This window comes from Lissotriton vulgaris, chromosome 9, assembly GCF_964263255.1.
Source record: "Lissotriton vulgaris chromosome 9, aLisVul1.2, whole genome shotgun sequence".
NCBI lineage: Eukaryota > Metazoa > Chordata > Amphibia > Caudata > Salamandridae > Lissotriton > Lissotriton vulgaris.
In genome coordinates this window covers 920745150-920768060 of record NC_141697.1, presented here as the reverse complement: position 1 = coordinate 920768060, position 22911 = coordinate 920745150, and the positions used below count along the sequence as shown (strand labels likewise).

The window sequence follows — 22911 nt, the reverse complement described above, 5'->3', positions numbered from 1 at the left end:
CCCCATCCTCAGTTCTCTTTCGCACTCATTCTTAGGAACACATAAAGGTGTCTGCAGCTCAGCTCCTGGAAGGAGGTAGAGTAGTACGGAGATAGGAAACGGGGGACCTTACAGTTAACCCTCGACTTCTTCGAGATACCAAGCATGAAAGAGAGGCAAAATATGTTATCAAAATGGCCTATGCAGCCTATGTTTATCAGTGGCAAACAAAATGGCAAAGGTAAAGTAATATGGTGCCAGCTATTACAGTTATTTTCAAACAACGTGTGTATTTTCTCAATAACAAATTGTGATGTACTGCGCCAGCGAACTACAGGTGGAAATACAATGAGGTGTGTCAAAGAACACCGCAAGAAGGCTCTAACTCGATCCGAGAATCTCAACAAGTGAGGATTTTTGAAGCTGAAGTAACGCATGGTAAACCTCCAACCTTTTCTACTTTTAGCCTTCCAGGTAGTTTTCATATGGGTGACAACAGTTAGATTGGAATCCACACCTCTTAACAGACTGAGCTAACTGTTAGGAGTAGGACAGTAGTCGAATTTTAACATTCAGTAGACAAACTCCTACAATACCACATACAGACATTTACAAACCGAAAATATTTTGAGCTCCTCCCCCTCTCCCCCCTTTTACTGCAAGAAGAACTTCAAAGAGATTACCTTTTCTGATACTCTGATTAGGTGGCTCAGAGAGTTAAGTCTTCTGACATTGACATGTACCATGTATGTACAAAGTTCCTTCCCTGCTAGGACCTCATGTGCGAATTGTATGCTTGACTGTGTTTGCCCTACACTATAAATTTGGTATAGTTTAAAGTATCATCCACTGAGATGTAGTGCTGTCAATGGGAATTGCTAATCTAAGTGTAGATAATTTAATCATTGTAGTGAGTAACTTTGTTTTATGTTGCTTTTAATAATAAACTAAGAATAACTCCTTCCTCAGCTCAGTAAGGAGTATGGCCCAGTGTTCACTGTCTGGATGGGGTCTGCGCCAGTTGTGGTACTTTGTGGATATGACACAGTAAAAGATGCACTGGTGAATCATGCAGAAGAGTTCGGCGGGCGTCATAATATAAAAGCAAGTGAAAAATTGACTGGGAGATACGGTAAGTGCTATGAAAATGTCATAACAGTGTTGGAGGACGTATTTTGAGAATAATGTGGCTTCTTCAAAAAATATAATTTGATAGGTATGTTCTCTCCCGTATTCCTTACTGTACGAGTACTACTTCCAGGCCTCACACTGGTCTGGAAAACCCAATAATGGGTGTACAGGGCAATCAGTTGAAGCCATATTTCTCCAGTTGTTACTTCGCTTCGGGGTGTGACATCAATGGGGTACATTAGACACCAATAGTCCCACTGAAATCAGTTTAATATTTTCTGTGCCATATTCACCAGGTCTGCAACGCTCTTGTGGAATCTCACTGATGAAAGTCTCATCTTTCATTAGTAACTAGATGAAATCTCTTCTCAAAGGAACCCATGCTCAAGCCTTGCAGATGGTGCAGCAAGAAGATGCTACTTTTTGTTCTCTATGACTGAAATGTATTGTATTTGAGGTCGGGACATGATGCCATGGCTCCTACTCTGGTGCCTCAATGTACTCAAAAGCCATCAAAGCGCAGAGGCCAAGTTATTTTTGTATATAACCCTCAAGAGAACTCCCTCTCCAAGAAGAAATTTACTGACTAAGGAACATTTTCTTAAGATTTCTTGTCACAGAATATACCATGGGGCATAAGTACATGGAGTTAATGAGGCATTAGCAACACTTTTCAGACGGTTTTATGGCGAGATTTATATTGCCTTATTTTAACATCGATTTCCGGCGAAAACGATGATTAGAAAGATCGCCACTTCTGTTAGCGATAATGACATGCAAGGGAGGCGTTCCCGGGCAAAAACGGCCGCTAAGCCCACTTAGTGATATTTACAAGGGGATTCGTTAAGTTTTGGAGGACCAAAAAGTTAGAGGCAGTTTTTTAAGACCAGAAAATAGCTGGTCTTAAAAATGGAGGTAACCCTTGGGGCCTCATTTCAGCAGGTTTTGTTGCGGGACCGCACTGCAAGCAATGCTGCTGCGCTGCCCTGCGACAAAACTACAGGGCAGGACTGCACACCATTAATAAGATAGTGAGCATTCCTGGGCTGCGACAGGACATTGTTGCAACACTTTTCACTACCCCCTTCTTGCGACACGACGGATGCACTGTTTTTACTGGATAGTGCTCCATGACGCAAGTAATGACAGATACGTCTGGAATCCTGAAGTATCTGTCTGCGCTAAAGTCACCCACTGCTGCAGTCGCGTCACAACCATGACGCAATACCAGCAATGCATGTGGACAGCCTATCCCTGTGGCACTGTGTCACCCTTACGCCTTCAATCATGCAGGGGTAAGGTACAGATGCAGTGCCGTTCTTGAGGGGTGCCCTGGTGTTGGCGCAGTTGGAGATCCATCAATGGCGGTTGCGTGCTGCGGTGTCATCGTCTGTAAGCGTTGGTGGAGTGGTGGTGCTGAGGGAGTTGACAAGACTACTTTGGTGGCCTTGATCCAGCTGCGAGGAGGGTCGATGATGATGTTTGTGTACGATGATAATGGTGAAGCCGTGATGTATCCAATGATGGTCGATTCAGGAGAGTCTGGTGGTGTGGCTGTAGTTGAAGGTCCCGATGGCTGAGAAGACGTGCTTGGCCATATGTCTTGCTATGTGGCTTGCTGCGTTGACTAGCTGCTTGAGTCTGATGTTGGAGGAGCTACCCCCGGAGGGGGTAGTGTTCTGGTCACTGGGGTTGTCCAGATGGAACTTGAGTTCCCCAAGTAGGATGTCGTCGGTGGATGGGAGAGCCTGGTGTGCAAAGAGGTCTACAATGGTATCGGAGAATGGGTGTCTATGCCCGGGAGGCCTGCAGATCAGGGTGACGTAGAGGATGGTGTTTGGGTTGGTCCGGATCTGGAAGTTGAGGTGTTCCATGGTCACCCTTGGGTCATTAGAGTGCGTGGTCAGTCGGAGTGTGCTTCTGTAGGTGGTGGCAATGCCTCCTCCTGGACGGTCGGGTGGACCTTGAAAGGTTATTTAGTAGCCATCAGTGATGGCGATGTCCGGTCTGGAGCAGATGTTGGTCCTGGCAGGCGATTTGGCATCCAGGGTTTATGGCGAGTCAGGTGCTGGTGCTGTAGGGGTGGAGTGTCCGAGAGGAAGGGTCCTTGGTGCTGAGCATGGTCGAGGGGCAGACAGATGCAGACGGGCTTGCTTATGGCTTGTCTTTGGCACGGCAGACGTCCATTACAATGCAGGCATTACATTGTAATTCCTTTAGAACACAAATCCAACAGCGCAGGTGCCTTTACATAGCATTCCTTTACAATGCATTGTGAGGTCAGTAATGGGGTATTTTTAATTTTTAGGGTAGGTATGGGTTTCGGGTGTCTGAGATGAAATGTGGGGTGTATTATGGTGTAAAGTTTGAAATTTGGGGTGTGTTTTGGGGTCAGTCATGAAAATTGGGGTGTGCATTTGGGTCAGATATGGAGATTGGGGTGTGCATTTGGGTCAAATATGATTTTTAGGGTGTGTTTTGGGGCTCAAAGATGAATTTTAGGGTTCAGGGTTTGCTTTGGGGTGCAAGGGTCAGTTTATGGGTTGCACTCAATGACGTGGGAATTGTAATGTTTACATCTCCGCAATCCAACACCTTCCCTACTGTTGCAATATGCCTAGTATTAGTATGCATTGTAATGGAATGCGATATAACGGTAGGCATCATAACTCCATATATACCTTTGGCACACCTGTGGTACACCCGCTGTGCATGGCCGCACACTGGCCCCCATTGAGAAGTGCTGCTGGGGGAACTGGACACCTGGGAGGTGGGAAACGCCGGAAAAAGCACTGGCTGGGTTGTCGACGTGGGGTGTGTGTGTGTGTTGTAAATATTTGAATGAGAGAAATCTTACCTCGAGGCCGGGTCCTGTGTCTTCGTTGCTCCTGCTCTCCTGAGTCTGCTTCCAGGAACAGGAAGTAGGCACCCTCCCCTAAGCCAATCACAGCACTGCAATGCGGTGTTGGGATTGGTCATTGGCGTGGGACTAGGCTTTCAGCCAGGGGCTGGAGGTTTGGGCATGTTCTCCATGCAGGCTGTACTGCAGCCTGCTTTGCTAACAGGACAGTGCGCATGACTGCTTTGTGCGGCCTGAGCGGGCTGATCAAGCAGTCACTGCACACTTGAGTGGGCATGCCACTACGCCCCTGCCCTACTCCATGAGCGGAGCAGCCCTACCCACCCTCCCGTCCACAAAGGAAACATGACACGATAACATCAGGATGTTATCAGCGTGTGATGATTATTCCTCTACTTGCACTGCTTGGAAGCAGTGGGGCGACGCTCTTCCACCATAGCGGATGAGCCGACACTGGGGGTGCGTCATCTACTGGTGCTAGGCCTGGGCGACTCGACCCCCGGACCTCCTTCACTATGTGTCCCACCTTCTCCTTACCTGGACATTGACAGCGTGGCGCAATCTGCTAAACTCTCTCCAAATCTGTGACTCACCCAGCAGGAGCCTCAGCCAGGTGGGATTTCACCGGGGTGGGTACAGCAGTCGCAGCCAAGTCTGCTGGTGAACCTCCCAATGCAGTTGATGCAGCAGGCATGAACTTGCAGGATTCCAAGCAACACAAGTTTGGCGCAGCTCAGGGGCTTCACCCTCCACAGCGTCCGGTCAGCACAACCTCATCCGGCCTCTGATGCAGAGAGGTGCCGCCCACCATTGGTAACCCTCTCTGTGCACCCCTGTGTAGTGGTAGATTGTAGTATGCGATGCAGACCCCGCCTACGTTGAAGCGCAGGAGTGCCTCTACCATTCACAGCTCCAAGAGGTGCTAGGCGGTCTTCTCACACAGGTCAGCAACCTATCTCCATGCAACAAAGGAAATGTCATTGCACACTTACACTTTGCATTTGTCTTTTACTGAACTGTCAATAAAAAGGTTTTTTTCTTCCTTTCAAAAGACTACCAAGTGCTCTCTGCCATAGGGTCCATAGAAAGACAAATCAAATGTTTAGTTCATGGCTGTAGGGGCACAAAAAGTCAGTTTGCACACAAGGTGCTGTAGAGACAGCACAAGTTAGTTTACATTCAGTGTTGCTGCAGAGACAGCATGTTAGTTTTACTCAGTGTTGCTTCAGAGAAATCGCAAGTCTTTTGAGCTGTTTTCAAGCTCTGAAATTTCATCCTGCTTAAATGGATAGTCCTGAAATACACACATTACACAAACCATCATGCAGCATTAAAAGCCACTGTATTGAAAAAGGTTTGTAGTTGGATACATTATTTCAAATACAAATACAGCATAGTATCAACCTCACTAATACATCAAATTCCTGACAAACCCCCCTCCCTTAAACAAATCTCCCAAAGTGTACATACCATTCCCCAACCAAGTCCCCCACCCCAAAACCTCATTCTTTCTTCTTTCATTTACCAGCCACAGCCATCTTGCCTTCCCCAGTCTCTCACACTCACCCAACCAAGCATCCCCAAATGAAACCTCCTTGTCCTGCTCCAAAGCCGCAAACTTCGTCTTACCTTCCCTTGTGCTCCCTCCTCCCCCCGAGGGGTGGATATACCCACATCTGACTCTCCATCCCCCAAACTACCGCCATCCAGGAAAATGTGTTTTTCTGCATTCCACCCAAAAAGACAACTGCTGCGGCCAGCTTAATTTATGAACTAATTTACACCACACCTTCTCAATCCACAGCTTTCGTACTATTTCCCTCAATCCCATCATGTAGTATGCATTGTCAAACTGAGATAAATGCACACCATCATCCCTGAACAAAAACATATCTTTTTCCTTAATAGAACCGTGTGATAGAACCTTTTTGGCAACTGATATGCAAAAAAACTCTCATCGCTCTGTTCAATTTTCTTGCTTTGTCACTAGCTGCTTGTTTTAGGGCTCCTCACCATTTTTTTCTGGGCACAAATTCTGTCCATATTAAACATCTCCATGCAAAATTTCTCTTTATCAACAGTAAATCAACAGTAAATCCTCTTTCATTTATTTCACCAATGTTAAACCTGATAATCTAACCTAATCATTCTCCCCCAAGTGTATCAATCAGCACATCAGGGCAACCCCTCGGAGTAATCAAGTCCGCTAGGAAAGGCAATAAGGCAATAAGTCACTCCACTGCATCCCGCCTGCTCACACCATATCACCTCATGTCTACTACTTGACAATCTGAGGCTTCTTCCATGTATTTGCTGAACTGCTTATTTAGCTGCCCAACATTCAAAAGAATATCCTACTATCCATGTCACCAGCTTTCTCTTCCAAGGCCCATTCACACACCCTGTGGCAAAAAAAAGAAATTTATTTTGAAACCACAAATAAGGCCCCAAGACCTTTCATGGCACTGTTCTTCAGTCCCTAACTACTGATTCAGTCCTGACTGACTGTTTCTCCCGTCTTTTCCCACCCAGCAGCACGGTGCATCCACCCTCCTGCTCCTCCTAGATCCTGGAAGGACACTGACCCTATGTACTCAGGGTAAGATCCTTCCCCACCGTTGTCTTCCTTCACAGTCCTCTTACACGCTCCATCCTTTACAGCTTCTGATTTTTATGCCGCAGTATGGCGTACCTGCCTACGCGCTTTCTCCAAGACACTGGATGGTCTTGATCGCCGTTCACCTAGGGTAAGATCCCTTGTTATTACTCCTGGTCCTTCTTCACCACCCTTGTATTCCCTCTAATCTTGTCATATCCTTCATCCTTTCAGCCTTCAACATTCTCCCACATTCTGGCGCACTCGCCCCTGTTTGTCTACACGAGACATTGGGCATTGGGCCAATGTTCTACAAAATATTCTCCCTCCTCGCACCACTCTGCACGCAGTGTTTAGGAAACCTTACAGCTTCTGTACCTTTCTCCATTCCAAAAGCCTAATGCCAATCACCCCACTTAGAAACTCTATTTCAACTACTTTGCTAGATGACAACCTTGTCACCAATTCATGTGTTTCTAGATCAATGCCCAAAAAGGTGAGTACCGTTTGTGGGCCTTCAGGTTTTTACAGAGCTAAGGGTACTCCTAGCTCCAATGCCATTTCCACAAACGGTTCATCCAGGTACTGTGAAACAGCTCTGTGCCCACTTTTTTTTTTAATGCCCGCTGCATTAATGTACTACATGTCTCAAAAAGTGAAAAGAAATCGCACACCCCATTGGCAGAACTCTATCCACTTGAATTGCCCCCTCAAATTGCATGCCTAAAAGGGAAAAGTCAGCATGATGTATTGCCAATATTCTAAATGCCGATTTGATATCACATTTGGCTAGTTCCGCACCCTCTCCACTCTTGCATACCAATTTTCTGAGCATCATCTACGGAAGCATAAACTACCCTAGTATCATCTGGTGCAATGAAATCATTATAATTCCGGCTAAGATAAGTGAGGAATCAGTCTAAAGTCCCCTTTCTTCTTTTTGGAACTACTCCCAGTGGCGACATTATCAATGCCTGCGTGGGCCATTCATAAAATGCACCTACAATTCTCCCTTCCTTCACGTCTTTTTCCAGTTTAGTTGCTACAATAAGTTTCAAAGTTTTTGCATATTGCTAATTGTCTGACCACCGTTGGACCCTGGGACCTTGATTTGCTAATCAAAAACCTTCCTTAAAACTCCACTTAAGTTTTAAGGCTGCTTCCCAATCAGGGTATGCCCTCAGTAACTGACTAAGTTGTAATACTTAAATTGATGTAGGAGACTTTGGTGTAGCCTGAGCCTGATATCCTCTGGGTGCACTCCATTGCTCTCCGATATTTGCCATTGTGAAACATTGTGCAAAGAGGTATCCAACCCCAACATTTAGAATATTTGTGCTTAAATATGCAAAGCTGCCCCGGGCAGAAACCTTTGTTGAAATTCCAGCATGCCCCCACATTAGTTTCCTGTTCTCTTGTATAAACCCTGCCTCCTGTTGTGCGGGACACTGCTGAAAGGGATGGCATGTTATGGGTATCGGAAGGCCACTTGCCGCATGTTTTGCTGCCTACGGCTGCGTAGAAGACATCCATTGAAAGCAGAATTCTGAATCCTCATCCCCCCAGGCTTATCAGGCTTCAAACTGAGCCTTGCCCTAAACTCCTCGTCATATCTAAGCCAGACATATCTTCCAAAATGCATTTGAATTTTCCTAATTATATCCATATATTTAAAGATTGCTATTGCCTTATCCATATTGTTCTCGCAATATATACTGGCATAAATCAAAAATGAAGTTTTCCATATTTATTGGTTGTTTGGAGCTCTTTAATAGTTCCCACTCCTACTTTGGCCTTCTTTCTCATGATGGTCCCTATGGAGCAGTTTGAAAACATTCACATAATCGTGTTTCCAAATAAGATTTTTAATTTTTTCAGATGTGTGACCCTGAATAAATCACTATTCCCATATAGGGAAGCTTCTTCTTATGTTGTTACTCATCTTTATTTTCCTACCCATCCTTACTCTCTTGTGTTTTATTATTGTCTTTAACATCACTTTGAATTTCATTATCATGCATTGTTTTGGTCAACTACTTCCTCTTGCCTTGCAAAACACCTCACAATTTTGATATCTTTGTCTTCAGTCCCTCCAATTTCATTTTCAATAAATCCTTCTCCAGCACCAACTGATTTACTGCCCATCTCTATGTTCCCTAGATCCCCTACAGACCACCAGTCCTTGTTACCTTGTAGAAATCGTTCTCTTCTGCTTCCATGTTTCCTGATTTTGGATACACTCCTTTCCTTATCCGTTTGAAAATCTGTAGTGCTTCCTTTATTCGTTTGTGACCTGCGCAACACACCAAAATGTCTTTCCTTGCTAATTAGTACTGCTCTGTCTTTCTTTTCTGTAGGCTTCTGCATCACTGAGCTTCTATCTTCTCTTAGCTCTCTTTACTCCCACTCATCACTATCAGCACCATATTCCAACGACAATTGATCCTCCCCATGCACTCATACCAGGGCGTTCACCATCACCTCACCCCCCCTTTGAAATGTTTCCCCCTCCACAACCATTTGTCTTGCTTTGTGTTCCTTGTTGATGGAATCCCTTGACATAGGGAGGGCAGCCACCAGCCCCCCACAGCCCAACGTCCAAAAGCGGCTCTCTGCTCTATTTTCATCACCACCTCTTTTCCAATTTCTCCCTCTGGCATTGCAGAAGAATCCTCCTATTGGCTGCACCATTCTATAGGGCCTACTTAACCATGGGCCCCTTGAGCCTCCCCAGCACTTACTGTGCCTGTTTGTGCCTTCTCTTGTTCGGGACCCTTATCCACTGACCCCTCTTTGCTGTACTGTGTGCTAGAGCCTCTTGTAAAATGTCCATTCTTTCTGAACCCTCTTGTATACATCTCACTGTCTTTTTTCGGTTGACCCTGTTCTACCATATCTTCCCTTTCTTTGCATTAATGTTCCCAATCTGCCTTAGTTTGCCTTAAAACTACCTCTACTCTTTTAGTTTTGCTTTGATGTTTATCCCTCTTGACATTTGATGGCTTGTTTACTGCTGTTTCCCACAGAATGGGCCATCATTTTACTATTTGGGGCCAAAGGGACTACAAGTCACACCGGGCCTTCACTACCAGTGTCTTGAGTCTGTTGTGCTGCTGCATGCTTCCTATTCAGCGCCCCCTGGCAGCTGTGCACAACGCATTTGCTGTAACCTCAGCTTGCAGTGTTGCGCTCCCGCTGGTAGCTGCATGTGCTGGTCTTTCCCACAACATTTGCCGCCTCAATGCCTACGTTATTTTGTAGTAGTGAAAGACTCTCAACGTCTGACTCTCCGGGCCTCACACACGCTGGTAAGCTATACCTCCGGTGCCAAGGCTTTGTTTAATTTTTTAACCACATTGTTTTATCCCTTTTCATTACCACCCCTCTGTTCCTGGACCTACCTTGAGGAGGAGAGCAAGCCTCTATTGCTGCCGCCACACCCCCTGAAGCTTGTCTCAGGGGCGTGCCCTGCCTACCCAATGGCAGTGGCCACGTCTGGAGAGGCATGCTCATGTAACCAAGTTTCCGTGATAAAACAGAAATTTGGTAATTCCGAGTCAATAAGACTCCATATTTCGACCTTGTGTTTGGGGAAGGAACACGCGTTGAAATATAGTGCTTTTAGTGGTCTGGAGATTTTAGTGTGGTTGGAGTTACATGATACTTGGGTTTCACTAGGAGAGGCTGGTATGTTAGGACATAAGGTTTCATGCACCCCACTTGTTGTTACAGCTTCTGGTGTGGCTAAGTATTTAAGAGAAGAGTAGTTAAGGTCTATCAACTCTGACTTGAGTATTTAAGCAGAGTCATTCTGGTGGCTCAAGAAGAGGAGACAGGATAACCTGTGTCTAGAATAAAACAGGCAGGGGTCCTGGCAGCTAGCAGCGGTCTGGCGCGGACGGGCGCAGATGGGCTTGCCTTTGGCATGTCAGGTTCTGTAGTAGGGGATCTCTGTGTATAGTCATAATCTAGTGAATAGTCCCGCCCATGTGCGTGGACCCCGGCAATCAAAAATAATCTCTTAAGTTGTCAAAATAATGCAGAAACTGCAAAGACACTTAAGAGAGAATTTAAAGACAAATAATGCAGCCTATATCCACAGGCTACACTGTCCAGTACTTCAACTAGAAATTCCACCAAAAATCACCACACACAGCACAGCCTGCTAGTTTCTACCATAGAGAAACCTGCCTCCCCCAGTCAAAGACTCAGGAATGATAGAGAGGAAGGTAGGGAGAGACAAGCCCCATAGGCTGCCATTATGTGGCTTAAATAGGATACTGTGCCTTTAAGAGAACTTTCCAGAACTTCTCCCAGTATCCCAGAATGCATAGCAGGTCCCTCTACTTTCAGTTCTTTTTTCCGGCTCCTGCTTACAGGACCCTGGCATTGAGCTCTCCCTTTTTCAAGGGTTTATTGGAATTGTTTTTGCACTTTTGAATTCTAAAAGTGTTGCAGTTTACTTCTTGGTGTTCTCTTCTCCTTTTTGTGCTGTTTTAGGTGTTTTGGGGCTCCAAAATGCCTGGACTTTTTGTTAAGTGCCCAGCATGTGAGAGGAAGAAGGCCAAGAGTGACCCCCATGATGTCTGCATCGTGTGCCTTCCAGAAGATCATGTCCCTGAGGATTGTGTCATCTGCCAGCAGCTTTCTGCTCGGACCCTGAGGGACAGATTGAAGATCAGGCTGGCTGGCCTGGAGGATAGGCGTCTGCGGGCTGCAGGTGGGTCTGGGCAGCCTGGGAAGGTTCCCTCTGCCTCTGCTGAGGCCCCTCGGGGGCTCCCCGGGGGCAGGAAGTCCAGCAAATGGTCCCATTCTCCGTCGACGTCGTTGGCATCGACGACAACGTCGAGAGGGATGACGACGGCGTGCTCCCCTTCTCCCCGGGGCTCCGGGTCGAGACGGCGTGGCGGCTCGACGGCAAAGGAGAAGCCGACGTCGAAGCCACCGTCGACGTCATCGTCTTCGTCGACGTCGAGATCTTCCTACCGACGCCGAAGGCAAGTGACGTTTATCGGCGCTCGCCGTCGAAGCGGCACCGACGCTCGCCGTCGAGGCGACACCGTCGATCGCCGTCGAGGCGACACCGCCGATCGACGTCGAGGGGCTCCTCAACGTCGAGAACATCAAGACGACGGCGGCGTTCGTCGTCGAAGGCGGACCGCCCGACGTCGAGAGGACGACGTGAGAGGTCGCGGAAGAGGAGGTCGACGTCGAGGAGTCGGCGGTCGACGCCGAGGAGAAGAGGGTCGACGCCGAGGAGACGGCGATCGACGCCGGAGTCCAGGAAGCGTCATTCGACGCCGGAGAAGCGCATCAGACGGCGGTCAGCGTCGAGGAGTAGGTCACCCTCACCAAAACGGCGCAAAAGGGACTCTAGTCCCAGGAGTCACGCTGCTTCCAGTGGGGGACGCAAGAGGAAGCGGTCGCCGGCTGATGGGGATGGCTCTCCTCGCCCTTCGCCTAAAGGGTCACCGGGCTCGGTGTACTCGGAAGTGTACACGCCATCTCGGCCCAGGACTCCGACTCCTCCCCCTGTGCCTAAGGAGGACCCTCCACCCAAACCACCACTGCCTTCAGGAGATCCTCCTCCACCTCCGGTCCCTCCGCATGGGCCCACCCCGCAGCCGAAGGTTCCTCCGCCGAGGTCCACTTCCCTGCCGTCCCTGCCTGTTCCTCCTAAGGGGACTCCGAAACCGAAACCCCGGGAGGATCCGGCGAAACCCCGTGAGGAACCACGGAAGTCCCCTCCACGTAAACCGAAGGAGCGCCCGCGAGCTGGCAGGTCTCGCTCTCGCTCGGGGAGGAAGGAGAGATCGCGGCGCAGATCATCCACGAGATCGAGACACCGCCGTAGGAGGCGCAAATCTCGCTCACACACGAGGTCCTCTGGGACCAGGGATTATTCCCCTACCCTATCGGGGTCACCGGACACCAGAGTGTCCCCGATAGATGACCTGGTTGCGTTTCAGGATGTCCTGTTGAGGGGCGCGGCGAAGCTAGGCATATCCCTGACAGTGCCTACTCCAAAGACGTCGGTCATTTTCGAGACTCTACACCAAAAGCACCTGTCTCGTCCTCTCCTGCCCCTGGTGCCGGGCCTGGAAGAACCGGCTATGGCTCTGTTTCTCACCCCGGCGGTGACAAGGGCGGCTCCATCAAGATTACTAAAGAAGTACCGGGCTCCCGACTCGGATCCGGCCTTTTTGAGAGCGGAGCCTCCGCCTGACTCTGTCATCGTCACGGCGGCCCGCAAGCAGCATGCCACCACTCCGTCCTCCACGGTTCCCCCGGACAAGGAGTCAAGGTGGATGGACTCGGCGGGGAGAAAAGTCTGTGGAACTTCCGCTACCTCCATGAAACGGCGAGTGCCACGGCTCTGCTGGGACGATACGACCGCGCCCTCTGGGACTCCCTCGAGCGCTTTGCGGAGCATTTACCTCGGGAGCAGCGTGAAGACTTCATGGAAGTCCTGAGTGAGGGGATGCTGGTGGCCAACCAGATAATCAGCGCGGCTGCAGACTCTTCCCTGTTGGCGGCTCACAGATTTTGCCACGGAATCAACCAACGGCGCCACGCATGGCTCCGGCTTACGTCCCTGAAACCGGACGCACAGCAGAGGGTGGCCAATCTGCCGTTCTCCGGTGAGACCCTCTTCGGGAAGCATGCGGATGATGAAATGGCCCGCATGAAGGCGGAGGCCGAAACGCTGACGGCTGTGGGCCTGGAGAAGCCCAAAGAGACCAAGAAGCAGTACCGCCCCTTCCAACGGCGGTTCGGCGGACAAGGCCGAGGACGAGGACAGGCTTCGGGGCACTCGCAACAGCAGCAGCATTTCCGTAAGCCGTTCCAGAAGCGGCAGAAGGGCAGGGGAGGCCAGCAGTCGGCTCCGGCGCCCAAGGGCCAGGCTGGGTCTAGGCCCTAGGAACTTACTTCCCCCGGATCCGTTACCCACTCTGGTAGGGGGAAGCATCCAACTTTTTCTGGCAGAGTGGAGAAAAATTACTCAGGACAAGTGGGTGCTGAATATTGTTTGCAATGGATACAGTCTTCGGTTCACCGGCCCTCCTCCAGCTATTCCCCCGGTCGACTCGCAGTTTCAGCTGCGCGAGCTTCAGGCGGAAGCGGATGTCCTGTTAAAGAAAAGGGCGATAGAAGACGTACCTCGGTCTCAGAGAGGAAGAGGTCTGTACTCCCGGTTCTTTCTGGTTCGCAAGAAGGACAAGAACGAGTTCAGGCCCATCCTGGATTTGCGACAGGCAAACAAATGGATTCGCAGAGAAAAGTTCCGCATGCTGTCGTTGCATCAGATTTACCCTCAGTTGCAACAGGGAGACTGGCTTTGCGCTATAGACCTACAGGATGCTTACTTCCATGTGCCCGTTGCACACAAACACAGGAAGTTCCTGCGGTTCCAAGTCGGCACCAATCACTATCAATACACAGTACTCCATTCGGACTGAAGTCTGCACCGAGAACCTTCTCGAAGTGCATGGCGGTGGTAGCAGCACACCTGAGGAAGAACAAGGTGTTCGTCTACCCTTACTTGGACGATTGGTTGATCAAGGCATCCTCCTTCTCGGAAGCGCGAGCACACTTCCAGAAGACGTGCGTTCTCCTGAACAAGCTGGGGCTGCACATCAACATGGCCAAGTCTGTCCCGACTCCGGTCCAATGCATACAGTACTTGGGAGCCTCCATCAATACGCTGTCAGCAAGCGTGTCTCCTTCGGAAGAGCGACGATTATCACTCCTTCGGAAGGCTCAGGCTCTTATGACGACTCCATCTACAACAGTGAGGACGGTGTCTTCTCTACTGGGATCGATGGCCTCTTGTATCTTCCTGACGCCACACGCACGGCTGCACATGAGACCGTTGCAGGAGTGCTTGGAGGACCAGTGGGATCAGAGGAAAGGATCTTGGGACGACAAGATTCGACTGTCGCTGCATGCTCTTCAGTCTCTTAAGTGGTGGTGTTCGGCGGAGAATCTCCTCAGAGGGGTTCCCTTTCACAAGGACATTCCCACGCAGACTGTCGTGACGGATGCGTCTCTTCTGGGATGGGGAGCGCACTCCGGGACTCTACAGATTCAAGGCACGTGGTCACCGATGGAGGCCACGTATCACATGAATTTCCTGGAACTCAGGGCTGTTCACTTGGCGCTGAAGGCCTTTCTTCCGTCCTTCCGGACCAACTCCCTGCTTGTACAGACGGACAATACCACCACGATGTATTACCTCAACAAGCAGGGGGGCTCGAGATCGCGCACTCTGTCACAGGAGGCGCAGACGATCTGGCACTGGCTCCTGGCCAGAGGACTGACGATAACGGCCACCCATCTACCAGGTGTGCAGAATGTTCAGGCAGACGCACTGAGCAGACTGCTTCAGGAAAACCACGAATGGGTCATAAACGACGAAGTACTAGGAGAAGTCTTCGCAAGGTGGGGAACTCCAGACGTAAATTTGTTCGCCACCGCCGAAAACAGCAAGTGCAGAGACTTCGCCTCCAGGTACTTCCAGCAAGGGACGCTGGGGAATGCCTTATGGATCGACTGGACGAACAGCTTTCTGTATGCCTTTCCTCCCATTCCCCGGATTCCGGCGGTACTCATCAAGCTGGCCCGGTCCAGAGCTCGGATGATACTCATCGCCCCGGAGTGGCCCAGGCAGTGGTGGTTCACGGACCTACTTCACCGGTCTCTCCTTCCTCACATTCGGTTGCCGTGCAGGCCGGACCTTCTCACGAAGTTCGGGGGACGGATGTTACACCCCAACCTCTCGTCTTTGAGTTTGGCAATATGGCCATCTGAATCTGCCCGATGACTGCATGGACATACTGAAGGAGTCTAAGAGACCTTCCACTCGGACTTCATATGCTTACAAGTGGAAGAGGTTTTGTGTCTGGTGCCAGTCTAAGAACCATGATCCTACGACCTGCAAGGAAGATGTCATCCTTCCTTACCTTTTACATTTGGCGCAGTCTGGCCTTAATGTCCATTCCATTAAGGTACATCTTGCTGCATTGACTGCCTACAGGAAATGCCCTTCACAGACTTCCTTTTTCCAGATCCCTGTGATCAAAGATTTTCTGGAAGGTTTGAAGAAAGTATTCCCTCCAGTCAGGCTTCCCTCGCCTTCATGGGAATTGAATGTGGTGCTGTCCATATTGATGAAGGAGCCTTTTGAACCTATTCATAAGGCTTCGCTGCAGCACCTGTCCTGGAAGGCGGCGTTCCTCGTGGCCATTACATCGGCCCGCAGGGTGAGTGAAATTCAGGCGTTGTGTTGTAATGAACCTTATACTGTATTTCATGCTGCTAAGGTTGTTATGTGTACTCACCCTAAATTTCTTCCCAAGGTTATTTCTGATTTTCATGTCAACCAGACTATAACTTTGCCTACGTTTTTTCAGAACCCTTCATCCCCAGCGGAGAGGTCTCTCCATTCCCTGGATGTTAGGAGGGTGTTGAAATTTTATCTGGATAAAACCAAGGATATTCGTAGGTCTGACCAGTTGTTCATCAATTATGGGTCGGTCAGGACGGGTCTTGCGACCTCGAAGCAGTCCATCTCTAGGTGGATTGTGTCCTGCATACAATTGTGTTACCAAAAGGCTAATAAGACCTTAGGAGGTAAGCCTAAGGCTCATTCCACCAGGGGCAAAGCTGCCATGACGGCTCTGCTTCGTAACGTGCCGATTGCTGAAATCTGCAAGGCAGCCACTTGGAAGTCGGTTCATACCTTTGCTAAGCATTACTGCCTGGACACTGACGCCAGGGCAGACGCTCAGGTTGGGCAGGCTTCGCTGCGGAATTTGTTCGCACAGTAGTGGCGTTATGTATTTGTTCTCCACCGCCGCTTTGGTGTGGGGATGGGCTTGCCATTCTATTCACTAGATTATGACTATACACAGAGATCCCCTACTACAGAAGGAGTAGTTTCTGTCCTGTAACTCCAGTTCTGTAGTAGGGGTATCTCTGTTATAGTCATAAGCGCCCGCCCTCCTCCCCGGTGGAGATTTTTCATCATGTAAAGAATGCGACAGGTCTGGCGTGCTTCGCCTTCAAAAAGAACTGAAAGTAGAGGGACCTGCTATGCATTCTGGGATACTGGGAGAAGTTCTGGAAAGTTCTCTTAAAGGCACAGTATCCTATTTAAGCCACATAATGGCAGCCTATGGGGCTTGTCTGTCCCTACCTTCCTCTCTATCATTCCTGAGTCTTTGACTGGGGGAGGCAGGTTTCTCTATGGTAGAAACTAGCAGGCTGTGCTGTGTGTGGTGATTTTTGGTGGAATTTCTAGTTGAAGTACTGGACAGTGTAGCCTGTGGATATAGGCTGCATTATTTGTCTTTAAATTCTCTCTTAAGTGTCTTTGCAGTTTCTGCATTATTTTGACAACTTAAGAGATTATTTTTGATTGCCGGGGTCCACGCACATGGGCGGGACTATTCACTAGATTATGACTATAACAGAGATACCCCTACTACAGAACTGGAGTTACAGGACAGAAACTACTCCTTATGTGTACTCCTCTCACCATTGTGAATCGCATTTAATCAGGCCTGATAAACACTTAAAATCTGCATTAATTTGGCGTGTCGCCGTCGCTCCGCTGCGCGCTTCCGCTGCCCATCCCTGCCTTTTGTAGGGCTGAAGGCTGGTTGGGAATGCTAGTGAGCTACCTGCACTTCCGGTCGGCAAGCCCGCAGACCAGAAGTGAAAACTGGCGCCTTCTCGTCCCTCTGCTCAATCGGCACAAGCCGGGGCGGACCGAGGACAGAGGCGACTACTGTCAGGTAGGTCCTTTCAAAGTTGATAAAGGAGTGAATAAGGCGCAATTAAAATTAGGGTATTAGCGGCGCAGAGGCTAAAAAATGCAGATTTTAAGTGTTTTCCAGGCCTGATTAAATGCGATTCACAATGGTGAGAGGAGTACACATAACCTGTGGTGTAGATATTAAAAATCATGCGGTCTTCGCTTGAAGAGTGTCCACCGCGCCCGTGCAAACGATATGTATTGTCTGGTTTGGAGACAGGAAACAAAGGATTGTTCATTGATGAGGTGCATGTTTCAATCACCCCCTGGTATTCAAGTTGGTCTAAGATCTCCCTGACCTGTTTTTTAGCTTCTTGCTTAACTGGGTACTGCCTTTGTGCAGGTGGTTGATTTTTTAAACTGGATTTTGTGGTGAGGTGAGTCCTCATCCCATCCTACATGATTTTTATATGATGCTGGGGCTTGGGCAACTGCCCATTTCCTGGCATAAGTATATTTTAAATGTATTGAAATATGGTTAGAGAAGGCTTGCATAAAGATGTCTTCGCCATATGGGCACTCCCTGACAACCTCTGGTGGCCAGTCTTGTTCAGCCAGAAGTATATCATGACCCTTTGAAAGTCGCTCCCAAAAGAGTGCTTTCACTTTTCTTGGTATGTCTCCCTCCATCCTGAGTGTTATTTCATATAACCCATGTGGAGAACTAACCCTGATGTCTGAAGTTTCAACTTGAATGTCTTCATTCACGTCCACTGTTTCCAAAAGTCACTTCAGGTTCTGGTGAGCTATTGTTACTTCTGCTGCGCTGTCCAGCATTTTCTGAGCCCATTCTCCATTCTTGAGCTGTGTCCTCAAGATCCTCTGCATGTCTAATTTTTAGACCTGCTACCTTCTTTTTGGTGTATTGCGGTTTTGGTTTGCTTTTCTGAATGTGTTAATCGCCTTGGACTTCACGCATTCTTCCTTGTTGTCTGACCGTCCTCTTCTTTCGGATGTCTGTGATGAGATCTGAAAGGTACGAGAGGAACGTGTATAGTTATCTTGATACCTGTCAGGTTTTCTCAAATTATCCCTATTCCTGAGGTTGTACCTCCTTTCAGATATCTCCTTTTGAGGAGACCTGCCTCGGGAATGAGAACTCTTCTCTTTGGAAGGTTGTTTGCTATTTTCCCACTTCTTTTTAGAAGAGGTAGGAGTGTTTTTAGTAAAGACCTTTTCAGGACTTTCAGACAGTTGTGGTTTAACTGGTTTCCCACCCAAACTGTCTCTGCCTAATTCTTCATAGGATTTTTCAATTATTCTGGCTAGTACTTGTGGTTGTTCTGTTACATCAAATTCCCATATTTTCTGGCGGATCGCCACTGATGCTGCTTCTCCTTTAATATTAGATACTATTATTGATGAGATCTGCTTACACATTTTCAGTAATTTCATACCTAAATTTAGAACAGGCTCTGCCCCGTATTCATTTTGTGTTGAAATTTTTTATTAAAAGTTTCAGATGAAAATGCAGATACAAATGTAATAATAAAGCAGAATACAATATTGGTAAATGAAAGATAGTTCAAGTGAGAAGAAAATTTACATATGATATAACAAATATGAGGAAACAAGAATAACATATATTCCATATTCCTATATGTAATGATAATAGGAAGAATAATAGGGAAATTATATTATAGAAGAAAAGATAAAGAAAAGAAAGAAATGGAAAGAAAGAAAAAAAAAAGAAAAAAAAAGGAAGGAACCCCAGAGTAACAAGAACAGATATTAGGAGATTTGGTACAAAGGAAGGGGGAAAGGCATCAATAGCAAAGTAACAGGAAAGGGACCATGGAAAGAATAGAATTAAGAAGGAACAGTATGTGAAGGAGAAGAAGGAGTGGAGTCAGAGTCATCGTCCACATTGGTTTCCAGGAAAGGGGACCAAATTTGGAGAAAAATGGGAGCCTGGTCCTGTAAATTATGAATTGTGCGTTCATGTAAAGCTGTTTGCATCATTGCCACCAACCACTCTCCCGTATTCATTTTGAATCTGTTTCAGGACGTCAGGTATTACCGCCATAGACGGAACACCATGTGTTTTAGTGTAGATTGCAGTGAAGACTGTACCCCAAGTGGTGCAGTCCTCCAGGTGTGGTGTGATCCCCATTGTTAAATAGATTGTTAAAATTCTATGTTTCTCATGAGGGCTAGTATTAGAAAATACTGCTTCGATTTGAGTAATTTTCTGAGGTATCCAGAACGGAATTTTCCCATGACTGCGTGTAAAGTCTGTGGTGTAATTTGTAGTGTATTCCCCTGGTGAGAGGTTTGTTGTGGAATAACTATTGAAGGTTGGACAGTGAGAGTCCGCATGACATACTGAACCAATTGTCTGTAGATGTCTGTCTGTCTGTAGATGTTGATTAACTCTTTGAGTTGAGTGAGTAATTCTACGTCTGTCATGTCTTCGATTTCAGGACGAGGTGTGTAACCTGCTAAAACCGGCCATGTTGCTCCTGGTCTACCTAGTGGACAGAGCCTGGTAATGTGATTTAAATGTTTTAGGGCACCTTTAACCCAGAGCTTGTGCTCCTGGTATGTGAGTGGAATTTCAATATCCTCGAAAGGAATATATTCCTCTGGTGGATCATCTTCTTTGTAGAAGTGAAACATATGTGTTACTGGATTTGATTCTGAGAATATTATACATGAGTAGAATACCTCTGTCTGGTGATATTCGTGTACCTCTATCACAAAAACTGCTCTACCACCTTTTGATGTTAGGCCATGTTTTATAAGTTTTAGAGTGATCGCTCTCCTTACATTTGGAGGAATGATTACAGCATTCTCGTCGGTTTCTTGGAAACCTGTTAAGTTAAAAGCTGGTATGGCGTTGTGCCTGCAGCTCCACCGGCTTCGGTGTTGTTGACTTTGCCGGCCATTGTTTAATGAAAGTTGCAGAGCAAGTTTCAAGGAAACCAAGATAAGGTGCACAATATTTTGGAACACTGTATCCTTCAACGTTGAACAAACCAAAAAGCGAATACATCGGATTTTTCGTCATACTCAGCTACGGTGGATATTATCCCTTACCCACTCCAGACGTCTATTGGAGTTTTATGAGTATAGGGGTCTCTGAGAAAAGCTTGACTGTGTTACTTCAGTATTTAGCATCAAATTAGTGCCTTACCAAACCGTTGGGCGCCATGTAGTGTAGTTCCTATATCCCTGATAGGCTCTGTGCATTGGAATAATGTACACTATAGATTTGATATAGGACTGAGGTCAGTATGTCTCTATGGAGTACATTAAACTTAATTACTTATGTGTGCCAGCTAACTCAGAGATCACTAGAAACGTTCGCGAATAAACAAGAAGGGATTCGTTTCTGACAACCGCATCAACATGACAGCTTTGTTTCCCTTAGAGTCTGAACAAATTCTTCAGAGTCGTAGAAACAATAGATAACCATTTCACCTAGTCAATTGTGCATGCTTCGTTTCTACAGAGTTGCACAGAAATAGAGAGAAGGATGTTTCAATAAAAAGGGTTTATTGAACAGTCTTCTTTCTCATGCAAGAGATATGAACTGCTACAATCGTAAGACTGAATGCGAAATAAAAATGCGTACAGCGTAAACAGTAATATAAAATAATACTGTAGTACCCCAGTGTACCTAACCTAAGTCTAATACGAGGGAAGAAGTAGGTGCTGTTTTAGCTATAGTTTAGTTTAGTTTTGCCAAGAATTGGCAAAAGTTTCTCCAGGTTCTAATCAGCTCTATACCTTAGAATGAGAGAGGTTGGTATCTCTTTCCCAGGACCTGATTCTCTAACACCCCGCAAGGGGAGTCAGAAACGCAGGTGCAGGATTCTCGGCAAGGAGGATGACAGCATCTGGTCAGTGCATCAGTTGGGGAGATGACTTCCTTCAGGACTTGCTAAGGCGAGCCGTGTTGTGCAAGTAGGTAGCCGAACCACACTGTGCCTTGCCATTGCAAGTGAAGGTATATTTATACCTTGACGTGTTTAGGAATGCCAGTATTGACGTAGAAGTCGGGCATATGAACGTCGTGAATGAACCCCTAAGGAATAGATGTTCATGCATAATAAATTAGTTCTTGGAGAAATCAATATTCAAGCAAGGGGAAGTCCTAAAGGCTTAAGGGTCTAGTTTTCCAGGAACTCGTTGTGACGTAGATGAACGGATGTAAGTAGCCATGCCTGTATTTGGTTAGCATGGACAATGCCTAAATAAGGACAGGATTTCTATGCCTATATAAGGGCAATGTGAAATGTATCTATATAAGGGCATGAATCGGGAAAATCATACGGAAGGGAATCTAAATAGATACACAACACTCCTTGAATCTACATATGCACCTCTTTTTAGAGTTTCAACAGATTTTTCTGAAATACAAATTAATGGCTCTAATTCTGCTGCTGTAACCACCCTCCCATTTGCTCCACTATTCTCCATCAATCCTTGGTTTTCCTCATTCAGTTTTCTTAAAACTGTGTGGTATTTTTAATGCATGTCTGATGCACAAAGAGAGGGGCAGGGAGCCAAGGAAAAAAAGGTCCAGTAACCGTGCTCTCAAGTTAATACGTGTTAATCACTAGAGGGTAACTGTTCCTATAAGTAAAGGCTAGCCTATTCGGCCATGTGAAGTATAGGTGAAAAAGAAGCCTATCTTCCTCTGTGACTAAAGGTTTGATAATGGGTAATTACTCCTACTTGGAGAGTTGCCATCACACACTTGTTAGGGTGTCATGCTTCGTCATTGGGCGTTTTGCTCCTCGTGGGGGTGGCGCTGCATTCCCCCATGGGCCCGCGAGAGGGCTCTTTGGCGGAGATCTTGATGAGTGCGGGTCTGTGGAAAGTGTGCAAGTGGATTAAAAATAACGTACCGGCACCCTAGGTAGTATTTATTCTTGGGTTCGTACGATGTAGTTAAAAACAGGCGAAGAAAGAACTCATGTACCCTGCTATCAGTGAGGAGGGTCGATTTGTTCTTGCAAATTGAGTGAATAGTGATATCGATTATTAGTCAGGTCGACATCTTCCACACCTTTTTCGTCTCTAGTGGATCCTATGGCATTTCATCAGGACCAGATGAGTGTTAAGAGTAGAAAAGTGTGGCCCAGGGGTTCGAGAGAGAAACACACAATACACCCCGTGGTATTACCCTGATTCAGGTATGTAGTCTAGGCGTATCTGCACCCTATCGATGTCGACCTCTTCTACGTGTAAATCCAACTCCAAATATTGTCCGGGATGCCTCAACGGCGGGGGAAGCGGCTCAGGAGGTTACATTTACCTCCTAGTATTTAGAATTCAATATTGCCCTCACCCGGTCCGGTAACGCTATATTGATGATCCTTTTATCATCTGGCGTGCCGACAAGTCATCAGCAGAAAGCTTTGTGAACAGACTCAACATAAATAATCTAATTTCAGTGAGAGTGAGGCGCAGTTTTTAGACCTAATCATATATGTGGAAAATGGGCAGCTACACACAAAAATGTACCGCAAACGCACCCCAAGTAGCACAGTATTACACAGTATTACATGTGTGTAG

The 22911-nt window shown here is 47.3% G+C and overlaps 1 protein-coding gene across 4 annotated transcripts in view; it reads left to right on the top strand.

Moving 5' to 3' along the window:
- LOC147692521 (cytochrome P450 2B19-like) overlaps nucleotides 1-22911 on the top strand; it is a 467523-nt gene that overhangs the window by 111470 nt on the left and 333142 nt on the right. For all 4 annotated transcript variants that reach the window (XM_086938735.1, XM_086938736.1, XM_086938737.1 and 1 more), the window contains one exon: nucleotides 949-1111. In XM_086938735.1, the coding sequence (XP_086794861.1) occupies nucleotides 949-1111 (163 nt within the window). The remainder of the gene's footprint in view (nucleotides 1-948; nucleotides 1112-22911) is intronic.